Here is an 18796-nt window from a genome sequence, read left to right on the forward strand (position 1 = left end):
TGCTCCAGCTGTGCACAGCTGTGAGTTGGGGGGGCAGCGCCGTCCAGGGTGGGCAGTGCTGAGGGCTGACTGTGCCTTCCACCTATGGCCCCACGCCTTCTGAGATGTAGAGCCAGGCCCGCCCTTGCCGCAGGGCCCGCAGCAGCTGTCTGCCCTGGTGTCTAGGGGCTCTGGGGGAACTGGGCAGGCGCCGCCTGTATCGTGAATACTGTGAGCAGACCGGCCACCCCATCTCGAAAGAGACCTGTTGGAAATGGAAAAGGCTCAGGAAAGGGCAACACAAACGATTCGGGCTATGCAACGGTTTCCGGGTGAGGAGGAGATAATAAGTCCGGGACTTTTCTGCTTGGAAACGAGACCACTAATGGGAGATATACTAGACAGTGATGAAATGGTGACTGGTGTGCAGCCTGAAGTGTTATTTACTCCTTCTCGTGACACGAGAGCTAGCAGTCCCCACGCAAAATGAGCGGGCAGCAGGTTTAGGACAAACCGAAGAAAGTATTTCAGGCTGTGGAACTCTTTGCCGGGGGATGTTGTCAAGCCCAGAATTAGGCCAGAGCTAGATAAATGCACGGCGGCTAGAGCCATCAATGGCTATCAGCCACCAAGGGCTGGGAGGGCACCCGAGCCTGCGTCTGGGCGACGGGATGGATCACTTGAGGATTACCTGGTCTCTTCATTCCCTCGGGTGCACCTGGCATTGGCCATTGCTGGCGGGCCGCATGCTGAGCTAGCCAGACCTTTGGCGTGGTGGTGCTTACCTTCCTTTTCCTTTTCAAGGTTATTTGCAGGAAGAGGTGTGCTGGGCGAGGCTGGGAGCTGAACGTGGCGTGCGCTCAGCTTGCAGGGCGGGGAAGTATCTTTGCCCCTCCTTCACGCATTGCCCTTGTGAGTCCTCGAATTCCCCATCCCTACCTCGTGCTCTGGCTGCTTTGTGTGTTCTCAGGAACTCGGCCGTCATGCAGCAGGCGGCTGGGAAGTGGGTGTACAGCGCAGGCATGGAGGCAGGGCTGACTTTCCCTCTGGGGCCCTGTGCAGGCAGGTGCGTGGGTTTGAGCACATGGTGGGCACAGGCAGAGGACACGCGCTGGCTGGTGACATCCTGTGTTGGTTCAGGGGATTCTCGGGCCTGCTCTGGAACACCAGTCGTGGGAGACGGAAAGTGAGTGACCAAAGAAAACTGCCGAGGCCGGACTCTGCGCCCTACTGCTGCCTGGCCTGGAGCCTCTGCACGGCCTCACTGAAAGGGCCAGCTGTTGCCTGTGACGGCTCTGTGCACCGGGAGGAACGCTGTATCTAGCGCACCGGGTCCCCATTTTATTTGGCCTGTGAATCTTTTTAAACTCGGAAGAATTTTACCAAAACCTAATAACAGTTTTAGATATAGCTTAACCCCGCTCAACCCCAAACCCACCCACCCCCCCGTCCCCAGGCTTAACCCCTCTCAACCCCAAACCCACCCACCCCCCCATCCCCAGGCTTAACCCCTCTCAACCCCACCCCCCCCCAATCCGCAGGCTTAACCCCTCTCAACCCCAAACCCACCCCCCCAATCCGCAGGCTTAACCCCTCTCAACCCCAAACCCACCCACCCCCCCATCCCCAGGCTTAACCCCTCTCAACCCCCCCCCCCATCCCCAGGCTTAACCCCGCTCAACCCCAAACCTACCCACCCCCCCATCCCCAGGCTTAACCCCTCTCAACCCCACCCCCCCCCCATCCCCAGGCTTAACCCCGCTCAACCCCAAACCCACCCACCCCCCCGTCCCCAGGCTTAACCCCTCTCAACCCCACCCCCCCCCATCCCCAGGCTTAACCCCTCTCAACCCCAACCCCAACCCCCACATCCCCAGGCTTAACCCCTCTCAACCCCACCCCCCCATCCCCAGGCTTAACCCCTCTCAACCCCAAACCCACCCCCCCAATCCGCAGGCTTAACCCCTCTCAACCCCAAATCCATCCCCCCATCCCCAGGCTTAACCCCTCTCAACCCCCCCCCCCCATCCCCAGGCTTAACCCCTCTCAACCCCACCCCCCCCATCCCCAGGCTTAACCCCGCTCAACCCCAAACCCACCCACCCCCCCCGTCCCCAGGCTTAACCCCTCTCAACCCCACCCCCCCATCCCCAGGCTTAACCCCTCTCAACCCCAACCCCAACCCCCACATCCCCAGGTTTAACCCCTCTCAACCCCAAACCCACCCCCCCAATCCGCAGGCTTAACCCCTCTCAACCCCAAACCCACCCACCCCCCCATCCCCAGGCTTAACCCCTCTCAACCCCCCCCCCCCATCCCCAGGCTTAACCCCGCTCAACCCCAAACCCACCCACCCCCCCATCCCCAGGCTTAACCCCTCTCAACCCCACCCCCCCCATCCCCAGGCTTAACCCCGCTCAACCCCAAACCCACCCACCCCCCCGTCCCCAGGCTTAACCCCTCTCAACCCCACCCCCCCCCCATCCCCAGGCTTAACCCCTCTCAACCCCAACCCCAACCCCCACATCCCCAGGCTTAACCCCTCTCAACCCCACCCCCCCCCATCCCCAGGCTTAACCCCTCTCAACCCCAAACCCACCCCCCCAATCCGCAGGCTTAACCCCTCTCAACCCCAAATCCATCCCCCCATCCCCAGGCTTAACCCCTCTCAACCCCACCCCCCCCACCCCCAGGCTTAACCCCTCTCTCAACCCCAACCCCCCCCCAGGCTTAACCCCTCTCAGCCCCAAACCCACTCCCATCCCCAGGCTTAACCCTGCTCAGCCCCAAACCCACCCACCCCCTTCCCCAGGCTTAAACCCTCCCAACCCCAAATCCATCCCCCCATCCCCAGGCTTAACCCGAGCCGGCACAGGGTCAGAAGGGGCAGGCGGGTGGAGGCACACTGGGTGGGGGGCAGGACAGAAGGGGCAGGCAGGTGAAGGCAGGCTGGGTACTACTAAGGGAACAGGGCCCAAGGTGGGAAAATAGAATGCAGGAGCAAAATGGAGGAGGCTGCCTCAAACTCTCCTGTCCTTGCCCCTTCCTCTACCCCTTCTGCCCCTTCAGGGCCCTGGGTACTCTGTGCCCCATGGCCTGAATATCTTTCTCTGGGTACCCCAGCTCCCACAGTCCCCCCACCACTGCTGCTGCTGGCCGTGAAGGCGGGGCTGCTGCCTTCGCCCACTCCGCCCCACTGCCCGGGGCCCTGTGGCGGCTCAGTGACCATCCCCACCGGTGGCGAGAGACAGGCCCCGCTGTGCAGCCGGCAGGCAGCAGGGACCCCCCGTGGTAGGCTGGACGCGGGGTGAGCTCATGCTGCCCCGACTGGTGTCACTGCCACTGGGGCAGCTGACAGGAGTGGAGAGAGTGGGCTGTGCCTAGGGCTGTTCCGCCTTCCCACCCGTCTGTCTGGAGCCAGCCTCCCACGCCTGGGGGCAGATAATACGGTAGAGGGCCAGTGGGCGCGTGTCTGGTCCAGGTGGAACCAAAGGGCCGCGCAGCAGGAGGTCCAGGGAAGGAGAGCGCAGGTTGCGCAAAGCTGGGCTCCCCTACGAGCGCTAACGAGAGCGCTGGCTCATGGCAGTGCAGCCCTTCAGGTCACAGTGGGTACCCTGCCAGACCCATCCCGCTGGAATCTGCTCCGCGAGAGGCACCGTGCAGAGGTCTGCCCCGAACGGAGCTGGGTGACAAGGCCTAGCACTGTGCGCCAGGCAGGCAGCAGCCAGGGCCGTTTGGAACAGGTCCCGAGGAGGTGACCTGTGGTGCAATTGGTTCCTCAGGGCTTTGGCCGCCGAGCTCAGACGCGAGCGAGTCACTCGCACAGAGGAGACCCTGCTTTACGCTCCGGAGTCCCAGCCCACCTAAAGGCAGCCATATTTCCCCAGGCTGGATGGGCACAGCTTGGCCACCTTCTATGGGCTGGAGGGCTGAGTCCCTGGACGAAGGTCTCTGGCTTGTGTGGTGCAGGAGACCAGCTTGGATGCTGCAGTGGTCACCTGAGAAGCACCTGTAAACACACGCCATCGCTGGCAGGGCGAGCACAGAAAGCCACGGTGGGAGTGCTCAGGTGCCAAGGCCATGCACCACACGAAGGCCGTACCTCGACACCTGCCCTTGTACAGCAGGTCCCCGAAGGGGAGATTGGTGCCTGGGTGGGACAGTGCCTGGGCTGGCCAGGATTTCCCAGGCTTTCCTGGCCACCGCCCACAGATAGGCTCCCACCCTCAGGAGCTGACCATGTACCTATCGGCAGGGGTGGGAGGGCAGTGGCGGCAGGCCGTGTGAGCGGGTGGGCAGCTCAGCTGTTGTTGGCATGGGTGTGCAGGACAGGGCTGGTATAGACAAGATGCAACTGAACTTCCCCACCAAGTCCCACGCCCTCGGACTGTACTGCCAGCTCTCCTGGGGAGCACCACGTCCACCGAGGGGCACAAGGACAGAAGGGCCGGAGCCTTTACTAGGGAGGGAGCTCTAATGGGGGGCGGGGCAGGGCAGGCCTCCTGGCCACTGGAGGACTAGCAGCTTTGGGAATGGACAGGCAGGCTCCTCAGGGGGCGGGCAGGCAGCAGTGGAAAGGAGGGGGCTAGCCGAGCCTTCCCATGCCCCCAGGGAAACCAGCAGGGAGCCCTCTTCCCCTCAGCACGTAGGGACGTCTGGCTGCTGTTCCCAGTGGAGTGTGTCGGTGTCCTTAGCGTTCAGTGGTGCACTCAGATCCCGCCTGTGCAAACCAACGTGCTGTCTCGGGTGCATGGGGGCAGGAAGAGGCCCGTTGGGTGAATTGGGGCAGGGTGGAGCGATGGGGAACGTGCGGCCCCAGGCTCTGGCCCGCCCAGGGTTAAAGAAGAGGCTTACAGCTCCATTGTATGCTGTAGACTGAGCCTGTTAACTGCCCTTGCGCGCAGCCCCGATGCTCCACGGGCCCAAGGTTGGCGCCCCGAGTCCGCCCCTGGTGGGGCAAAGGGAGGAGGAGGCACATTGGGATTTCAGGGGACTCGGCAGGAGAAAGGAAAGATCCAGCCCGTCATGGGCCAGGAGGGTTCATTTGTGGATCCCAGGGCGAGGTGCAGTGACCCTGGAAGGAGCCTGCCACCGGACCCGGCCGGTCAGGGGACATGGCGGCAGCTGGCAAGGTTTCCTGCGTCCTAGTGGAGTTGTACATATGGGGTCTGAACGACCCAACCATAGTGCCAAGAGGAGCGGTGCAGGTGATGGAGGTGGCCTGGGCAGCCGGGGCAGGAATCCTACGCTCCCCCGTAACTGAGACAGGCAGGACAGCCCCCTTCCTTCATGCAATCCGAGAGCAGGCGTGAGCAGTCCCGTAGGGCCGTCAGCAGCCCGGTAGCTTCCCGACGCAGAGCAGTAGGGGAGGTCAGCCGCCCACCAGCGAAGATGTCTGCAGCATGCACAGCACAAACCAGGAGCGAGTCAAGTCATTGCCTGACACCTTTCCCTCCACTCTTCTTGGTCTTTTTCAGTTGGAGGAGGACAGGCATTCCCAGCACTCCCTCCCGAGGTACAGCCCCCTCAGAAGACTGGCGTCCTCCGTTTTCTCCTCCTCAGCCCTGGAGACAGAGCACTACCCTCAGCTCGGTGGTACTTTCATACAGCGCAGCCGGTCAGCAGAGAGCAGCCCCGTGCGCATGCCTCACCGCAGGCACATGCCCCTCACGGCAGGAAACCACAGACTCATGCCTTCTGTCCTCCGCATTTCCAGGTCCCAGCTCCAGCAGGTGTGGGCCCGCTTCACCCACAAAACATAGCCCGTCCGGAGGGGCAGCTGCCTCCATAATGCAATAATAACGCCCACCTCCCCACAGCGCGTCACCACTTAATGCAATACCAAACCCCAGACAACATGGCCTACGGGACTGTAACTGCCACTGCCCTACAGCCAAACCCAGACAGAGAACACCTGCCTCGCTCGCCAGCCAGCCGTCTCGCCGGCCAAGGCTGCGTCTGGGCTGAAGACGGATGGGAGTAGCCCTGGTGAACATGCCACATATCAGAGGGCTGGCTCCAAAGCTTCTCCGCAGGGCTCCATGGGGGTAATGTGCAAGCACAGGGTTGTGAGTTCACGGCTGCCTCGCTGAACACGCACACGTGCCACACATGTTTTCACGTTAGGCCTGGGGTGAAGATGCAATGCAGGTGAAGGGAGGGCCAGCTCTCCAGTGAAATGCAGGTCCAGATTGTCATCCTTAGTCTGTTATGCTGGGCCAAGTCTGGGGGGGCCACTTTACTCAGCACAGATTCAGATCAAGTCCCCCTGGCGGTTTGGCTGAGTGAGTCCCTCTGGTTTTGTGTCTCTGTGGAGTCCTGGTCACCCGTTCTCTTTCCATGCTGTGAAATCCCAGAATGTTTGTTGCAGTGTTTGTCATACGGTGACTGCATCTCTCTGTCCTTTGCGACTGCCTCTGCTGTGGGGTAGTGAGCCTGTCTGGGCTCCCCTTCTGCAGCTGCGGCAGGCCTGTCTGCATTGCCCTGGGAACACTGCCATGGCTTGTGGGCTCGTGAGGGTTTCTTGACTGGCCCAGTTGCGTGTCGCTGTATTGAAAAATCCCTGATGCTTGAGGCATCTCTGATTTTTCGTAGCTGAACCAGCACAGCCCCCTGGCCTTGCGGTGTCCGCTCTTGTGAGAGCTCTGTGTTCCTAAGGCAATCCTGGCTGTTCTCAGCTGTCACATGAGGAAAACAGGAAAGTAGCTTCCAGGAAATCTAAGTGTTGTTTTGCTGCTTCTCTAGCAACTTTGCTGCCTAGCACACGCTCCGGGTGCCCCAGGATAGCTAATGTCGCAGCCAGGCCGGTTTTCTTTCCCTTGTTAATTAGATCAGGTTTTCTGTGAGATTTTGACCTAAGCACCTGCTGCACCGAGCCCCAGGAGTCCCTGTGGAAACCATACCTGCAGTCTGAGGGGCTCCGGGGCACCAGGCGTGATTGATTGAACATGTCACCTGAACCCCAGTGTTGCGTGCGGATGTTCTCTGCAGAATATTGCGCCTCCCAGTGGAGCTGCAGTGCAAACTGAGGCTGGGGTTGCAGCCCACCCTAGCAAAGTTCATGTTCTTGGGAGCTGAGCCCTTGGTGCGTTCGTCTCAGAGACGATGCAAGTGCGTGCTGGGCTACAAAAGGAGCGGGGCACTGGGGAGGCTCGGTGGCTTAGAGGGATGTGAGCCCAGAGGAGAGGACTCTGAAGAAGGAGCCTAGCCCAGGATGTTGTTGCTAAGAGGAGATCAGGCAGCAGAGAATGTGCTGGTGTAGCCAGGCAGGACTAAAGAGAGAGAGACTGAATTCTAATACAGACATAGGACTGCATCAGAGCACTGTTTCAGGCTGATTCACAAGGAATGCTTCCTTCTCAGTTGTGGTGTATGCATGTTGTCTCAGGCACCCTCCTTCATCTCCTTGGATTTGTGAGTGTTTGTGGTAGTCCAAAACCTTCAGCTGCAGTCTGGAGTTTCGCTCTCTTGGCAGAAATGCACTGGCCACTGCAGGAGTGGGGCAACCGTGGGTTGGTGGTGCGGGGGGTGATGGTCTCATTCCATTTGGCAGCTCCAGCATGGCAAGCTTTTGCTCCCCGGAGAATAACGTTCTGGGAGATGGTTTTCGAAAACTTGCTCGGCTCTGATTTTTTTTTCTTTGAATATTTGTAGCACTTGCTTTTCCCAGACAGCACATTCTTGAGTGTACAGCATTGACTAAAGCTATGCACTTTAAAAATCAGCCACTGTGGAGCACTCGCGCACAGGAGTTTTAAGGGGTTGGCCAAAAAGCTATCCAGGTGACTGATGTTAATTTTCTAAAACCCTTGGAAAATTAGGGTAGTGCCAGAAGATTGGAAGAACCTAGTGTTTGATCAGTTAATAAAAGAAGTAAATGAGATGGCTAGAGTAATTACGAGCCTTGAATTATCAATCCTAGACAAAATAGTAGAATGGCTGACAGATGACGCTTCCAGAGATTAAAGGACTCTAGTGTAACTAATGCCACTCAGTGTGGTTTCATGTAAAACTGGTTCTGTCAAATAGACTTGGTACTGTTCTTTGACAGGCTTACCAGGATGGATGATAAAAGTAGCTGTATTGAATAGTATGCATACACTTAGGTAAGGCATTGGATTTAACAGTGCAAGAGAGTCAGATTCAAAAATTAATTAAGAGATTGAAAACTGGCTAATGCAGCTCAAGTGTATTTGCAAATGAGAATAATCAACAAATGGTGGTGTTTCTAATTGGGTTCCCCACAATCTGATCTTGGCTGAGTGCCATTCGATATTTCACCAGCAATCTGGAAAAAAATATACTCTCTTGGCTGGTGAAGTTTTCAGATGACACTGCTTGGTGGGAGGGTAAACATGATGAGGACAGGATTGTCGTACCAGGCTCTCTGGACCAGTTGGTAAGCTGTGGGGGGGGGGGGGGGGGGGGCGGGGAGTCAAACAAACAGGTACTTTCATACCACCAAAAGAAAGGCCATGCAATGAGGTGCAAAGAGTGTTGGCCACGCTGACTGGGTGGGAAAATGTAACCAGGAAAGCAGGGACTTGACAAGGACTTAGGAGTCATGGTAGTGAACCTGACCTGCCGGTGGGGCAGAAGGAGTTTGATGTGATTCAGGAGTGGATACGCAGGGAATACTGAGCAGGTGATGTTCTCTTGGTGTTTGGCACCAGGCAGACCATTACAGCTACTGTGGCCAGTGCTGGGGGTCTGCATTTTTTAAATGGTGTTGAAAAGGATTCAGGAAAGAGCTGTATGCATGATGTGAGGTCTGGAGAAACCTGCCTTGTGTGAGCCTGAAGGCACTCGGTGGATTTAGCGCCTTGAGGACCAGGTTAGGAGGTGGCAGATCACAGTCACTAAGCACCGTCCCAGAGAGACACTGGAGAGGTAGAATGAGAGCCAGTGGCTGCATGTGGCGGACAGGAAAGTTGAAATGTTTTCCGTTCAGCTGTAGCTAGCCACTGGAAGCGCTCACACAGAGAGAAAGCGAAAGCACCGTCATTATGCGGGGGATGGAACTGGGGAGCCAAAAGGGTTACAAGAGTGGGAGGAAGAGCCATATCTAAGTGGTGTTACGCCCTGTCTGCCAGGTCCCAATACCAGCTGCTCAGATTTGGCATCCCAGCAGGGGAAGGACCTCTTTGTGGCTATGGGGGGGCTGTCCCCAACCCTTACGCCCCTTCGGAGTTCAGGTTCTCAGCAATGGGTGGGCCTGGCTCCTCTGTTTAAAAAGTCAGAGAGGGGAAGGGGAGCAGCCCTTTCCCTTCCTCACCCAGTTGCCTATGCCTCTAGATTGGGTGGCTTTCAAAAGGGCTGTAGCTCCACTACTGGTTGTTGGTGGGCTGCAGGAGTGACTGGGCCCCGGCCCATGCTATCCCGGAGGTCAGAAGGAGTGATCAGAGTGGTCCCTTCTGGTTCTAGAAACTCATTTGATTAAGCAAATGCAAAGTTGGGGGGGGGGCGCTTGTGATTTGGGATTTGTTTTGTCAGATGATTATTCGCATACTCAACGAGCACATTGGGCAGCACTGCGGGGGGCCCCAGTCGCAGGGTGACACAGGTGTAGAGAGATGGCAACCACCAAGCATTCTCAAGTAGCGCCTTTTGCGTTGGTGAGATGTCGGGTTCTCAAAAGCCTGCGAGCATGCAACTCCGAAGCAGCGCCTCTGCTTAGCACAGTGTAATCACAGCCGCAAACCTCTCATCACGTAATTGTCTCTATAGGGAACTTCAGGCCTCAGCAAAAACATGATTTGCAGCCAGGATGTGCATATGGAGTTTGCTGTCCTGGGCCACTGATTTTCCCAGGTGCCCGATGTGTCCCCGAAGGAGCTCCCTGGCAACAGTCTCCACACCAGCGCAGATTCAGGCTGTGCCAAGTCAGACAACTGCTGTGCCTTCCAGCTGTGTGCATCAGCCCTGCTAGGAGCAGGGTGCGGGGGGGCTTGTTCCCTGAATGAGCAGAGTTCGGGTGGAGGTGGCGTGTACCCCAGCCTGCACAGTTTGTGTTCGCTGTACTCACCGCTCTTATTCACCCCAAGCCCCACTCATGTGAGGACACACTATGGTAGGAGCAAGGATAAAATAAATTGCATGTAGCTGCAAAACCCTCCTGTCCTCTAACCGGCTTTTCCCGGGAGGGCTGGGCCCCTTCAGTTCCTTTTCTGTGCCCAACATCCAGTTTCCCATCCCTTCCCCGCCCGCCCCCCCACGGCAAAGAGCTCATCGGCTCTCGATGTTGAACCCCGCTCTGCATGAACGTTCCTATAAAGGCTTGAGTGGGGCTAAGTTGGGACGCCCTAGGCAAAGGCATCCTGCCTCCCGCCTCCATCCTATGGATCACACCCTGGGGGAGTCATGACTCCCCCCCCCTTGAGTTGGTGCCTTAGTCTCCATCAAACTCTGATAGAGCCCAAGGGAAAGTGCCAGGCAGCGTCCCTGTGTGCCGCTGTGAGACCGACGGCCTCTGTGGAGCGCCGCGGCTGGGGCAGGTAACCTTTGGGGGCCTGGGTCAGGAGCAGATAAAAGCCAGCAGCTTTCCTGCCTTGCCCAAGTCCCTTTTTCCTGCCCTGCGGAGGGGTGCAGGAGAGGAGCCTGCGAGGCAGGGGGGAGGTGAGTGGCACTGCCCTCTGGTCCTTGCCCTGGGAGGATGCCCCAGGCTGCCGCTGGGGTGTTCTGAAAGGGGCAGCCTCGCCGGCTGTCCCAGGCCGCCTTAGGTGTCACCGGAGCACTGCTGGGCTCGTGAGCAGAGAGGGCGTCCCGTTTTTCCCGCCAACTTGGCACTAGGCCAAAGCAGCCGACCCTGGCTCCAGCGACACAGCCAGGCATGGCCTGGCGGGCTCTTGGCCTGCTGGGTTGGGCACCTGGGGTCCACAGTGGGTCAAAATTCACTCTGAAAAGCACAGTCCAGCTCTCCGGCTGCCTGCAGGGCAGGGCTCCCTCCGCTCGCGGGCCCACTGGGGCAGGGAGCTGCCGTTGGACCCCCACCCCCTCTCCTTTCCCCTCCCTTAGCATGAGCCTGAGCCCTGCCTGGGCCTCCCCACAGGGCTTCCCTCCTCAGTGCGCCACTGGGTCCTGGCCTCAGCCTACAGCTTCATCTGACCCTGCTTGGGTCCCGCCTGCATCGCCTCGGTCTGCCCATCCCCCACAGCACTGCCATCCCCTCAAACTGCCCATCCCCCACAGCCCTGCCATCCCCCCCTCGGTCTGCCCATCCCCCACAGCCCTGCCACCCCCTCGGTCTGCCCATCCCCCACAGCCCTGCCCTCCCCTCAAACTGCCCATCCCCCACAGCCCTGCCCTCCCCTCAAACTGCCCATCCCCCACAGCCCTGCCACCCCCTCGGTCTGCCCATCCCCCACAGCCCTGCCACCCCCTCGGTCTGCCCATCCCCCCACAGCCCTGCCACCCCCCTCGGTCTGCCCATCACTCACAGCCCTGCCATCCCCTCGGTCTGCCCATCACCCCACAGCCCTGCCACCCCCTCAGTCTGCCCATCTTCCACAGCCCTGCCATCCCCTCAGACTGCCCATCCCCCAGAGCCCTGCCATCCCCTCGGTCTGCCCATCCCCCACAGCCCTGCCATCCCCTCAGACTGCCCATCCCCCACAGCCCTGCCATCCCCTCGGTCTGCCCATCCCCCACAGCCCTGCCATCCCCTCAGACTGCCCATCCCCCAGAGCCCTGCCATCCCCTCGGTCTGCCCATCCCCCACAGCCCTGCCATCCCCTCAGACTGCCCATCCCCCAACAGCCCTGCCACCCCCTCGGTCTGTCCATCCCCCAACAGCCCTGCCACCCCATCAGATTGCCCATCCCCTCAGACTGCCCATCCCCCACAGCCCTGCTATCCCCTCGGTCTGCCCATCCCCCACAGCCCTGCCATCCCCTTGGTTTGCCCATCCCCCCCCCCCAGCCCTGCCATACCCTCAGACTGCCCATCCCCCAGACTCCTGGCAGCTGCTCTGTCTACCCACCCCCTCCCACCCCCCCATCATCCCCTCAGTCTGCCCATCCCCTGCCCTGGCATTCCCTCGGCCTGCCCCTCCCCCACACCTCTGGCAGCCGCTCTGTCTGCCCATCCCCTGCCCCTGCATCCCCTCAGACTGCCCATACCCCCCCCTCCCCCCAACTCCTGGCAGCTACTTGGGCTGCCAATCCCCCACATCGCCTCAGTCTGCCCCCCCCCACACATATCCCCTCGGCCTGCCCACCCCCCCCCCCCCACACTCCTGGCAGCTATTCGGTCTGCCCCCCCCATCCCTTCGGTTTGCCCATCCCCCATACCGCTGGCTTCCCCTCAGTCTGCCCATCCCCCACTCCCCTGGTGTCCCCTCAGCCTGCCCCGTCCCTCACACCCTGCCCCCCCCCCCGCCACCCATTTTCCCCTATACCTCTTAACCTGTCTGTTGCCCCGCCCCATCCTCCGAGACGCCCTCAGCGCCTGAGTTTGCTTGGGGGGGGGGGGCAGGGAGGGTAGGTGACACGCTTGTGGCTGTGAGACCGCTGTGCCCGTCTCTCAATGCACTGGCGAAATGCTGTGTGAATGCATTTTCAGCAGCCGCCCGCCTCCCTGGGGAGGAACGTCCCCTCACGCAGCTCCTGCGAGCCGCTTGGCCGCTCTGCTGCCACTGCCCAGGGAGCTGCAGGGGCTGGGCTCCTGCCCCGGTTCCTATTCCAACCAGCCCCCCCCCCCCCCCCCCCCCCCCCGTTTCAAAGGGCTCGGCTATGACCGCTCCCACGGGGGAACAAAAGGAACGCGCTGGGTGTTACGTGCTTTGTGCTGCAAACTAACCGAGCCCTTTCATCCAACGCCTTCCTGGGGCGTGCCTGGCTCTGTTCCCTTGTGCTGGTGGCCTGGAGGGTTTGCCCCAGCCACCGTCTGTGGGTGCACGCAGGGGTTTGTCTGGTAGGATGTGGCAGGCGCCCCTGCTGAGAGCTAGAGGCCCTTGGTTCAGAGCTGCGGCTCTGTAGCCAGAGTGACCCTCTGCACTTCGACCGTTTCTCCGCTGCGCAGGAGTTTCCTCACCGTGTAGGGACTGGGGCCTGTACTTTACGGACAGCCTGTTGCAAAGCCAGGCGCTGGGGAACAGGAGAGCTCGTCAGAACGCCAGAGGGAAACTGGAGAGCTTTAAACTGAGTTTTAAAAAGCTGCTTTCAGGGTTTATTCGGAAGGAACATGGTGTTTTGTAACTCACCTCAGCCCCATGATCCAGAGCGCTCTGCAAAGTGTGTGAACACACAGGCGGAATTACATCCCCTCCCGTGTATAGCCTGCCTCTCTGGGGAGACGGGGGCAGCTCTGTCCTGGCACACTCTGCCACTGAACAAGACGTTACGAGTAGCTCCTGCCCTAAGAAAGAATTTGACACTGTAGGGCGAATTTTTGGGCAGCAGAGAGTAATGGTCTAGTCCAGAGCCTTCAGGCTACTACCCTGGACGGTCTCAGAAAGCACACTGGGGTCAGGATCGCCCGTGTGTGTGTCTCATTCAGAAATGTGCTACTGTGAATCCAGATCCATGATGCTGCTTAAAGGAGCCAGTGAAAGAAGCAGCCATTTCTATTTGGGATTTGTTTCTTGTTAAACAGCTGAACACTAAATAGGCCACCCCTCAGCGTGCCTGAAAGTAGCACCAGTGCCAGGCCTTTTCTCTGAAGTGCTTCCACCGTCTCTCCTTGCAACTGAGTGCACGTTGATGTGTGTTTCGCACAGATGTGCTTGGCGGGACTCTAGCAAGGACAGGGTCAGATTGCTGCTGCTCATGGCCATGGCCAGGCAGAGTAGATCTGTTGTGTGAAGTCCCTGTCCAGGAACTGGGCAGCTCTTCAGTAGGCTAGACAGAATCTCGTGTGTACAACCTGGCCCCGTGAGCAGTACTGTGTTCAGACTGTGTCGTTAACCTGTCATGCCTTGTTTTGCTAGATAATGAGCTAAAGCCCTGTTTGTAGTGGAGAGCTCTGGCCTGCCCCAGTCAGAGCCTTACCTTGAGCTAAGGCATTTTCTAAGTAGGTTGCACTGCGTAGTTCAGAGTCCTCTTGCCCAAGTGCATCTGAGGTGGAAATCCCATGGGTGGGTGATGACGCTGTGGCAATGAGTGCCGCCCCAAGTCTCACATTGCTTGTGGGAGGATGCAGCTAGCTGCAAGGGCATGATGACACTGCAAGAAAAGCCCTGCAGCTGCAAGTCTTAGAGTCCAGGGCAGCTGTGGGGGCTGAAAACAGCCTTGTTGATTTCCCTGTTGGGGCAAGGGGTTGGGCTGAGAGCTCAGGCAGGAATGGCTAGTCTACTCTCCTCTGCTGAGCCCCGTAGCATGAACCCCAGGCGCCCCAGGCTGTTGCCCTGGTCTCAGCCTCAGTGCAGCCAGAGTGGGGTGTTGCAGTGTAGAAGTGCCCCGAGCGGCGTGCTGATAAAAAGTGGGATTGTGTTTGCTGACGGCCAAGGTCTGAAGTCCTGGAAATTCCTGAACACTGCTTCCTGTTCCTAGTAAACAAAGAACCCCAAATACTCCTCGACTTGAAAACATGGGGTGCCTTTCTTCCTAGCTTGGCTGCCTTCCGGCTGCCCTCCCTTTGCACAAGAATCGGTGGACATAACAGGGTTAACTGGAGAGGCCAGCCAATAGCAGCCAAATATGCCCCCCACATCCCTCTTGCCCCTACGGCAGTGGTTGGGGTTTTTGCTGGAGCTGCTATTGCCAAGTGCATGGCAGTGCTGTTTGTGCCTGGGAGCTATGGATGGAGTAAGATGGGCCAGGTTTATCACAGGCATAGCACTGGCTTTCTGCTCTGGCCGTGCCAGTGGGCCTGCGTACATCTCTGCACGCAACCCAAGGGCTGGTGCAAAGGAGGAGCCCCAGTGACACCAAGAGCCATACCCTTGTTGTATCTGGCCTGAGTGGATTGTCTGGTCCTCTGTTTTGTATGCAGATTAAGGCAAATGGCCTGGAAGCCTCGTCTGTCTCTGCTTCAGTGCCATGTCTCATAGTGTGTTCACGTCTCCATGCAGCTGCTGCTATTTGCCAATGGGAGAATGCTGGGAGGAGGGTGGCATGCGTCTGCTGCTGACCTGTGTGGATGGGGCCTGGGAGAATGTTTCAGTGTGGACGGTTCAGTTATTAGATGCAAAGGGTAAAGGCTGATCGGTGTGCAAGTCCCTTCCCATGCTGCGCCCTGGTACCACGTGCGCTTTGTCTGGGTCACCCTGGCGTAGAGATCTGCCTTGGCAGTTCCACAGGACAGCACAAAGATTCATTTATAGGCAACGTTTCTGAGTCTCACCTGATGTATTGCAATTCCTTCTTTGTACCACACAAACCCCTTGTGGGAATGATCTTACAATGAATGTATGTTTTTAACAAGCTGCTAACCCGCGTATGGTGGGGGTGGGACCTAACCTCCCTGTTACATTCACCTGCATGTCTCTGAACGTTCAGAGAGAAACTTGCTCTGGGGTGGGAGGGTTCTCTTTTTGTATGCAAAGCATTTCATGTGGGCTCCTGCCGCCCAGGGACTGGGCTTATATCTTCCATTCGAGAACTCCTAGAGCTTCCTCCACAGCCTCATCGTCAGCTTCCTCACAAGTGCAGACAGGTGAGGCCGACATGAAACACGCTCATTGTCAGTCCCGTCCCTTGCTCCTCCCAGGCGAATAAAGGGGATACTCATGGGATGCCAGCTCCTTCAGCTTGGTCCTTCCTCAGAAAACCAGGTCAGGCTCCTGTCCAGTGCTGCAAACCTTCACGGGAGAGGGACTGACTTTGCAGGCTTTTTTTCCCCCTCTTCCTCTTTCTGGCTGCTGTCGAGTTGCTTCCGTAATTGGGGACTAGAACGAGTTTTGCATTGAGTTTTCCTTCTACGTTGCTCACCGTTTGCTAGGGCTCTTGTGGAGAGTGGAAACAGACCTTTCGCCTTGGGCAGGCTCCTGGAGCAGAGAGCTGGAGGCAGACTGCTGGGGATGGTAAAGGCAGGAGAAGGAGGGAGTTCTGTGGCAGGGACATCAGCTCTATAGGCCTAGCTGCTGTGCTGAGAATGGGGGTGAGGCTCACACAGAGAGCACAAAGAGTGAGGAACCAGAGTGGCAGCTCACAGCGACGGGTGCGGGCTGTGCACCGAGGAGGAGCAGTAGAAGGGCTCTGCCGCTCTTGGTGGTAAGACTCAAGGACAGGAAACCCTGGCCCTGAGAACGCTGCTGCTGAATTTGGAATAGCCAGCACCTGCAGGGCCGTGAGGCAGTTCTGTGAGATTGATTGGGTGAAGGCGCCTGCTCCCTGTTACCTCCTGGAGCAGCTGGCTTGGAAGGCACTTGGAGTCTGACTTTCCTGCTTGCTCTAGAAAATTCTGCAAGGTCTCCCAGTCCCCAGTAGCTCAGTCTGGGCTGGCAGAGCTTAATGCCACTCCCAGGATATGCTGTGGCCCTGACAGGATCCTGCTGAAAACTCTTACTGGGAAGACTGGACTACAGCTCTGGCTCTCTCTTTGCTATCCATGTTCCTCAGGACTCTTCCCTTTCCTAAAGCAGTGTTCTCCAGGAATTTGCTTTCAGTTCTCGTTCTCGGACCTTCCAGCTCCCATAAAAAATCTCAGGGACCAGCACATCCTTCGTTTGCATTATCTCCCACAGCCAGCGGCTTGTTACTGCCCTTCTGTTGCTGCGGAGCCGGTTCTTGGCCTGATCACGCAGTCGCAGTAGGGGCATGCAGGCACTGAGTTCCTGTAGGGCTCGTTTCTGCTTACAGGCAACAGAATTGATGATGCCGATGTCATTATGGCAGACAGTTAGCTCTGGCCCAGGTGTGCAGTTTGTGGACAAGCTTCCTGGTTTGCTGTGGGACATTCCGCTTGGGGCCTTGTGGCTTGCGCAAGGAGCTGGTTCTTGAGAAAGTCTCCCTTTCTGCACCCCTCCAGGCCAGTGTCTTCTTGAGCACAGGCTTAGACAAACTCCCAGGGGTTTGACAGCAGGACCCACCTGCCATTGCAGTCAGAGAGTTCTGAAAGCCCATTGCAGTGGGGGGGAACGGCCTGCTGTAGCTTCTAAAGTGATGAGGGATTGGTCGGGAAGGACCAAGTTGTCTGAAGGGGTCCAGAGCTTGTTTACCCTGAGCCTTTTTATTCTTCCTGAGTCTAATCCCTTTTAGAGACTAGGGTAATCCCTCAGCCTTTTTGTACTGCAATAAAACTGTATTATATGCTTGCACTATTCTCCTGGGCAGCCCAAGCATGCAACAAACAATGTAAAGCTTCCCCCCCCCCACAAGAAAAGCACTGTATTATTGTGTATATAGAGCTACTGAGAGCGACTTTGAATTCTAACTCCTGTACGAAAGCATGCACTGAATACCTGTCTGTAGAACACGCTGTAAATGCTGCCGAGTACTGTAAGATCCAACACTTGAAACCACAACTAATGAGCAACTTCATCTAAAAACAAAACAGAAGCTGTGCAATGGATTCTGTGCCTTTTTTAAACCCATGTATGTTAATCCAGACAATCGGACAAAGCTTGTATCTACCAAACCCTTATTAAAGAATCAAAGGCAGCACCCTGGTCGTGGTATTTTCTTTCACCCCGTCGCCTTGCAATCTCGCAGAAGAGCCTTCTGCAATGTCACACTGACCCTCCGGTTTCCCAATAGGCGCCAGTGAAAAGTCCTGGGTGGCTCCCAGGGATGCAGTGCCAGCAGCTGTTCGTGGTCCTGCTGCTGCTGCGGAGTTGTTGGTGCCGCTGGTCTAGGGGGTGCCCGAGTCTGCTGCACAAGCAAAGAGCACAGTGTGTGGGTTCAGCAGAGCTCGGTGTTACCCAGCCAGATGGCCCGCAGGCTTGGTTCAGCGGTGAAGGCACTTGGCTGGGTTCATTGCTGACTAAGCAGTGCTAGTGCTCCGTAGGAGCCACCAGTCCACGTACACCCGTGCTGGTGGGAAGGTGCCTGTTCACCCACCGAGCCAGGAGATGTCCCCTAGGCCAGCGCAAAGCGCCCTCCGCTCTGGCTTGCCTTTCAGACAGCCGTGCAAATGATGCATTATAGTCCATAGGAACGGAGAGAAAGCCCTGCCACTCTATATACTATCCGAACAAAAAAGCAGTCCAGCAGCACTTTAAAGACTAACAAAATAATTTAGTAGGTGATGAGCTTTTGTGGGCTTTTCGTTATGGGTTTGTACCTGCTAGTTTGAACAAAACACTCATCTGTTATTCTGCCATCCCCTCCTCCTCTAAGGAGGGGTTGCCGTGTCCGTGGGAGGTCATTGGTGCAGTTACTTTGGGTGTCCTTGTTCTGTTCTCATGGGTCAGGACTATGCTTACTTGGTTAGCTAATACCGCATGCGTCACTGCTCTGCCAAGGCTGGGCGTTTGGTTCCCGTCTGCTGTGCCTACGGCTCCCGCAAGGTCTATCCTGGTTTTAGATTCAAGTTTAACTAGCGAATGCGGGCTGGGAGCATGTCTGCGTGCAAGTAGCTTGCTGACATGCTGGAGACAACTCATGCTGGTGATCAGTTTTCAGCAGGCTCAAAGGGAATCACAATAGACTCATAGAATGCTAGGACTGGAAGGGGCCTTGAGAGGCCATCGAGTCCAGCCCTCGTGGCAGGACCAAGTACTGTCTAAACCATCCCTGATAGACATTTATCTAACCTGTTCTTAAATATCTCCAGCGATGGAGATTCCACAACCTCACCCGGCAATTTATTCCAGTGTTTGACCACCCTGACAGTTAGGAACTTTTGCCTGATGTCCAACCTAAACCTCCCTTGCTGCAGTTTAAGCCCATTGCCTCTTGTTCTACCCTCAGAGGCCAAGAACAACAAGTTGACTTTCAGC

The 18796-nt window shown here is 57.6% G+C and overlaps 1 protein-coding gene across 1 annotated transcript in view; it reads left to right on the forward strand.

Moving 5' to 3' along the window:
* TTBK1 (tau tubulin kinase 1) overlaps window positions 1–18796 on the forward strand; it is a 133790-nt gene that overhangs the window by 106746 nt on the left and 8248 nt on the right. The window contains exon 13 of the mRNA XM_074988423.1: window positions 5471–5494. Within this exon, the coding sequence (XP_074844524.1) occupies window positions 5471–5494 (24 nt within the window). The remainder of the gene's footprint in view (window positions 1–5470; window positions 5495–18796) is intronic.

Source organism: Carettochelys insculpta, chromosome 3 (assembly GCF_033958435.1).
Source record: "Carettochelys insculpta isolate YL-2023 chromosome 3, ASM3395843v1, whole genome shotgun sequence".
Taxonomy (NCBI): domain Eukaryota; kingdom Metazoa; phylum Chordata; order Testudines; family Carettochelyidae; genus Carettochelys; species Carettochelys insculpta.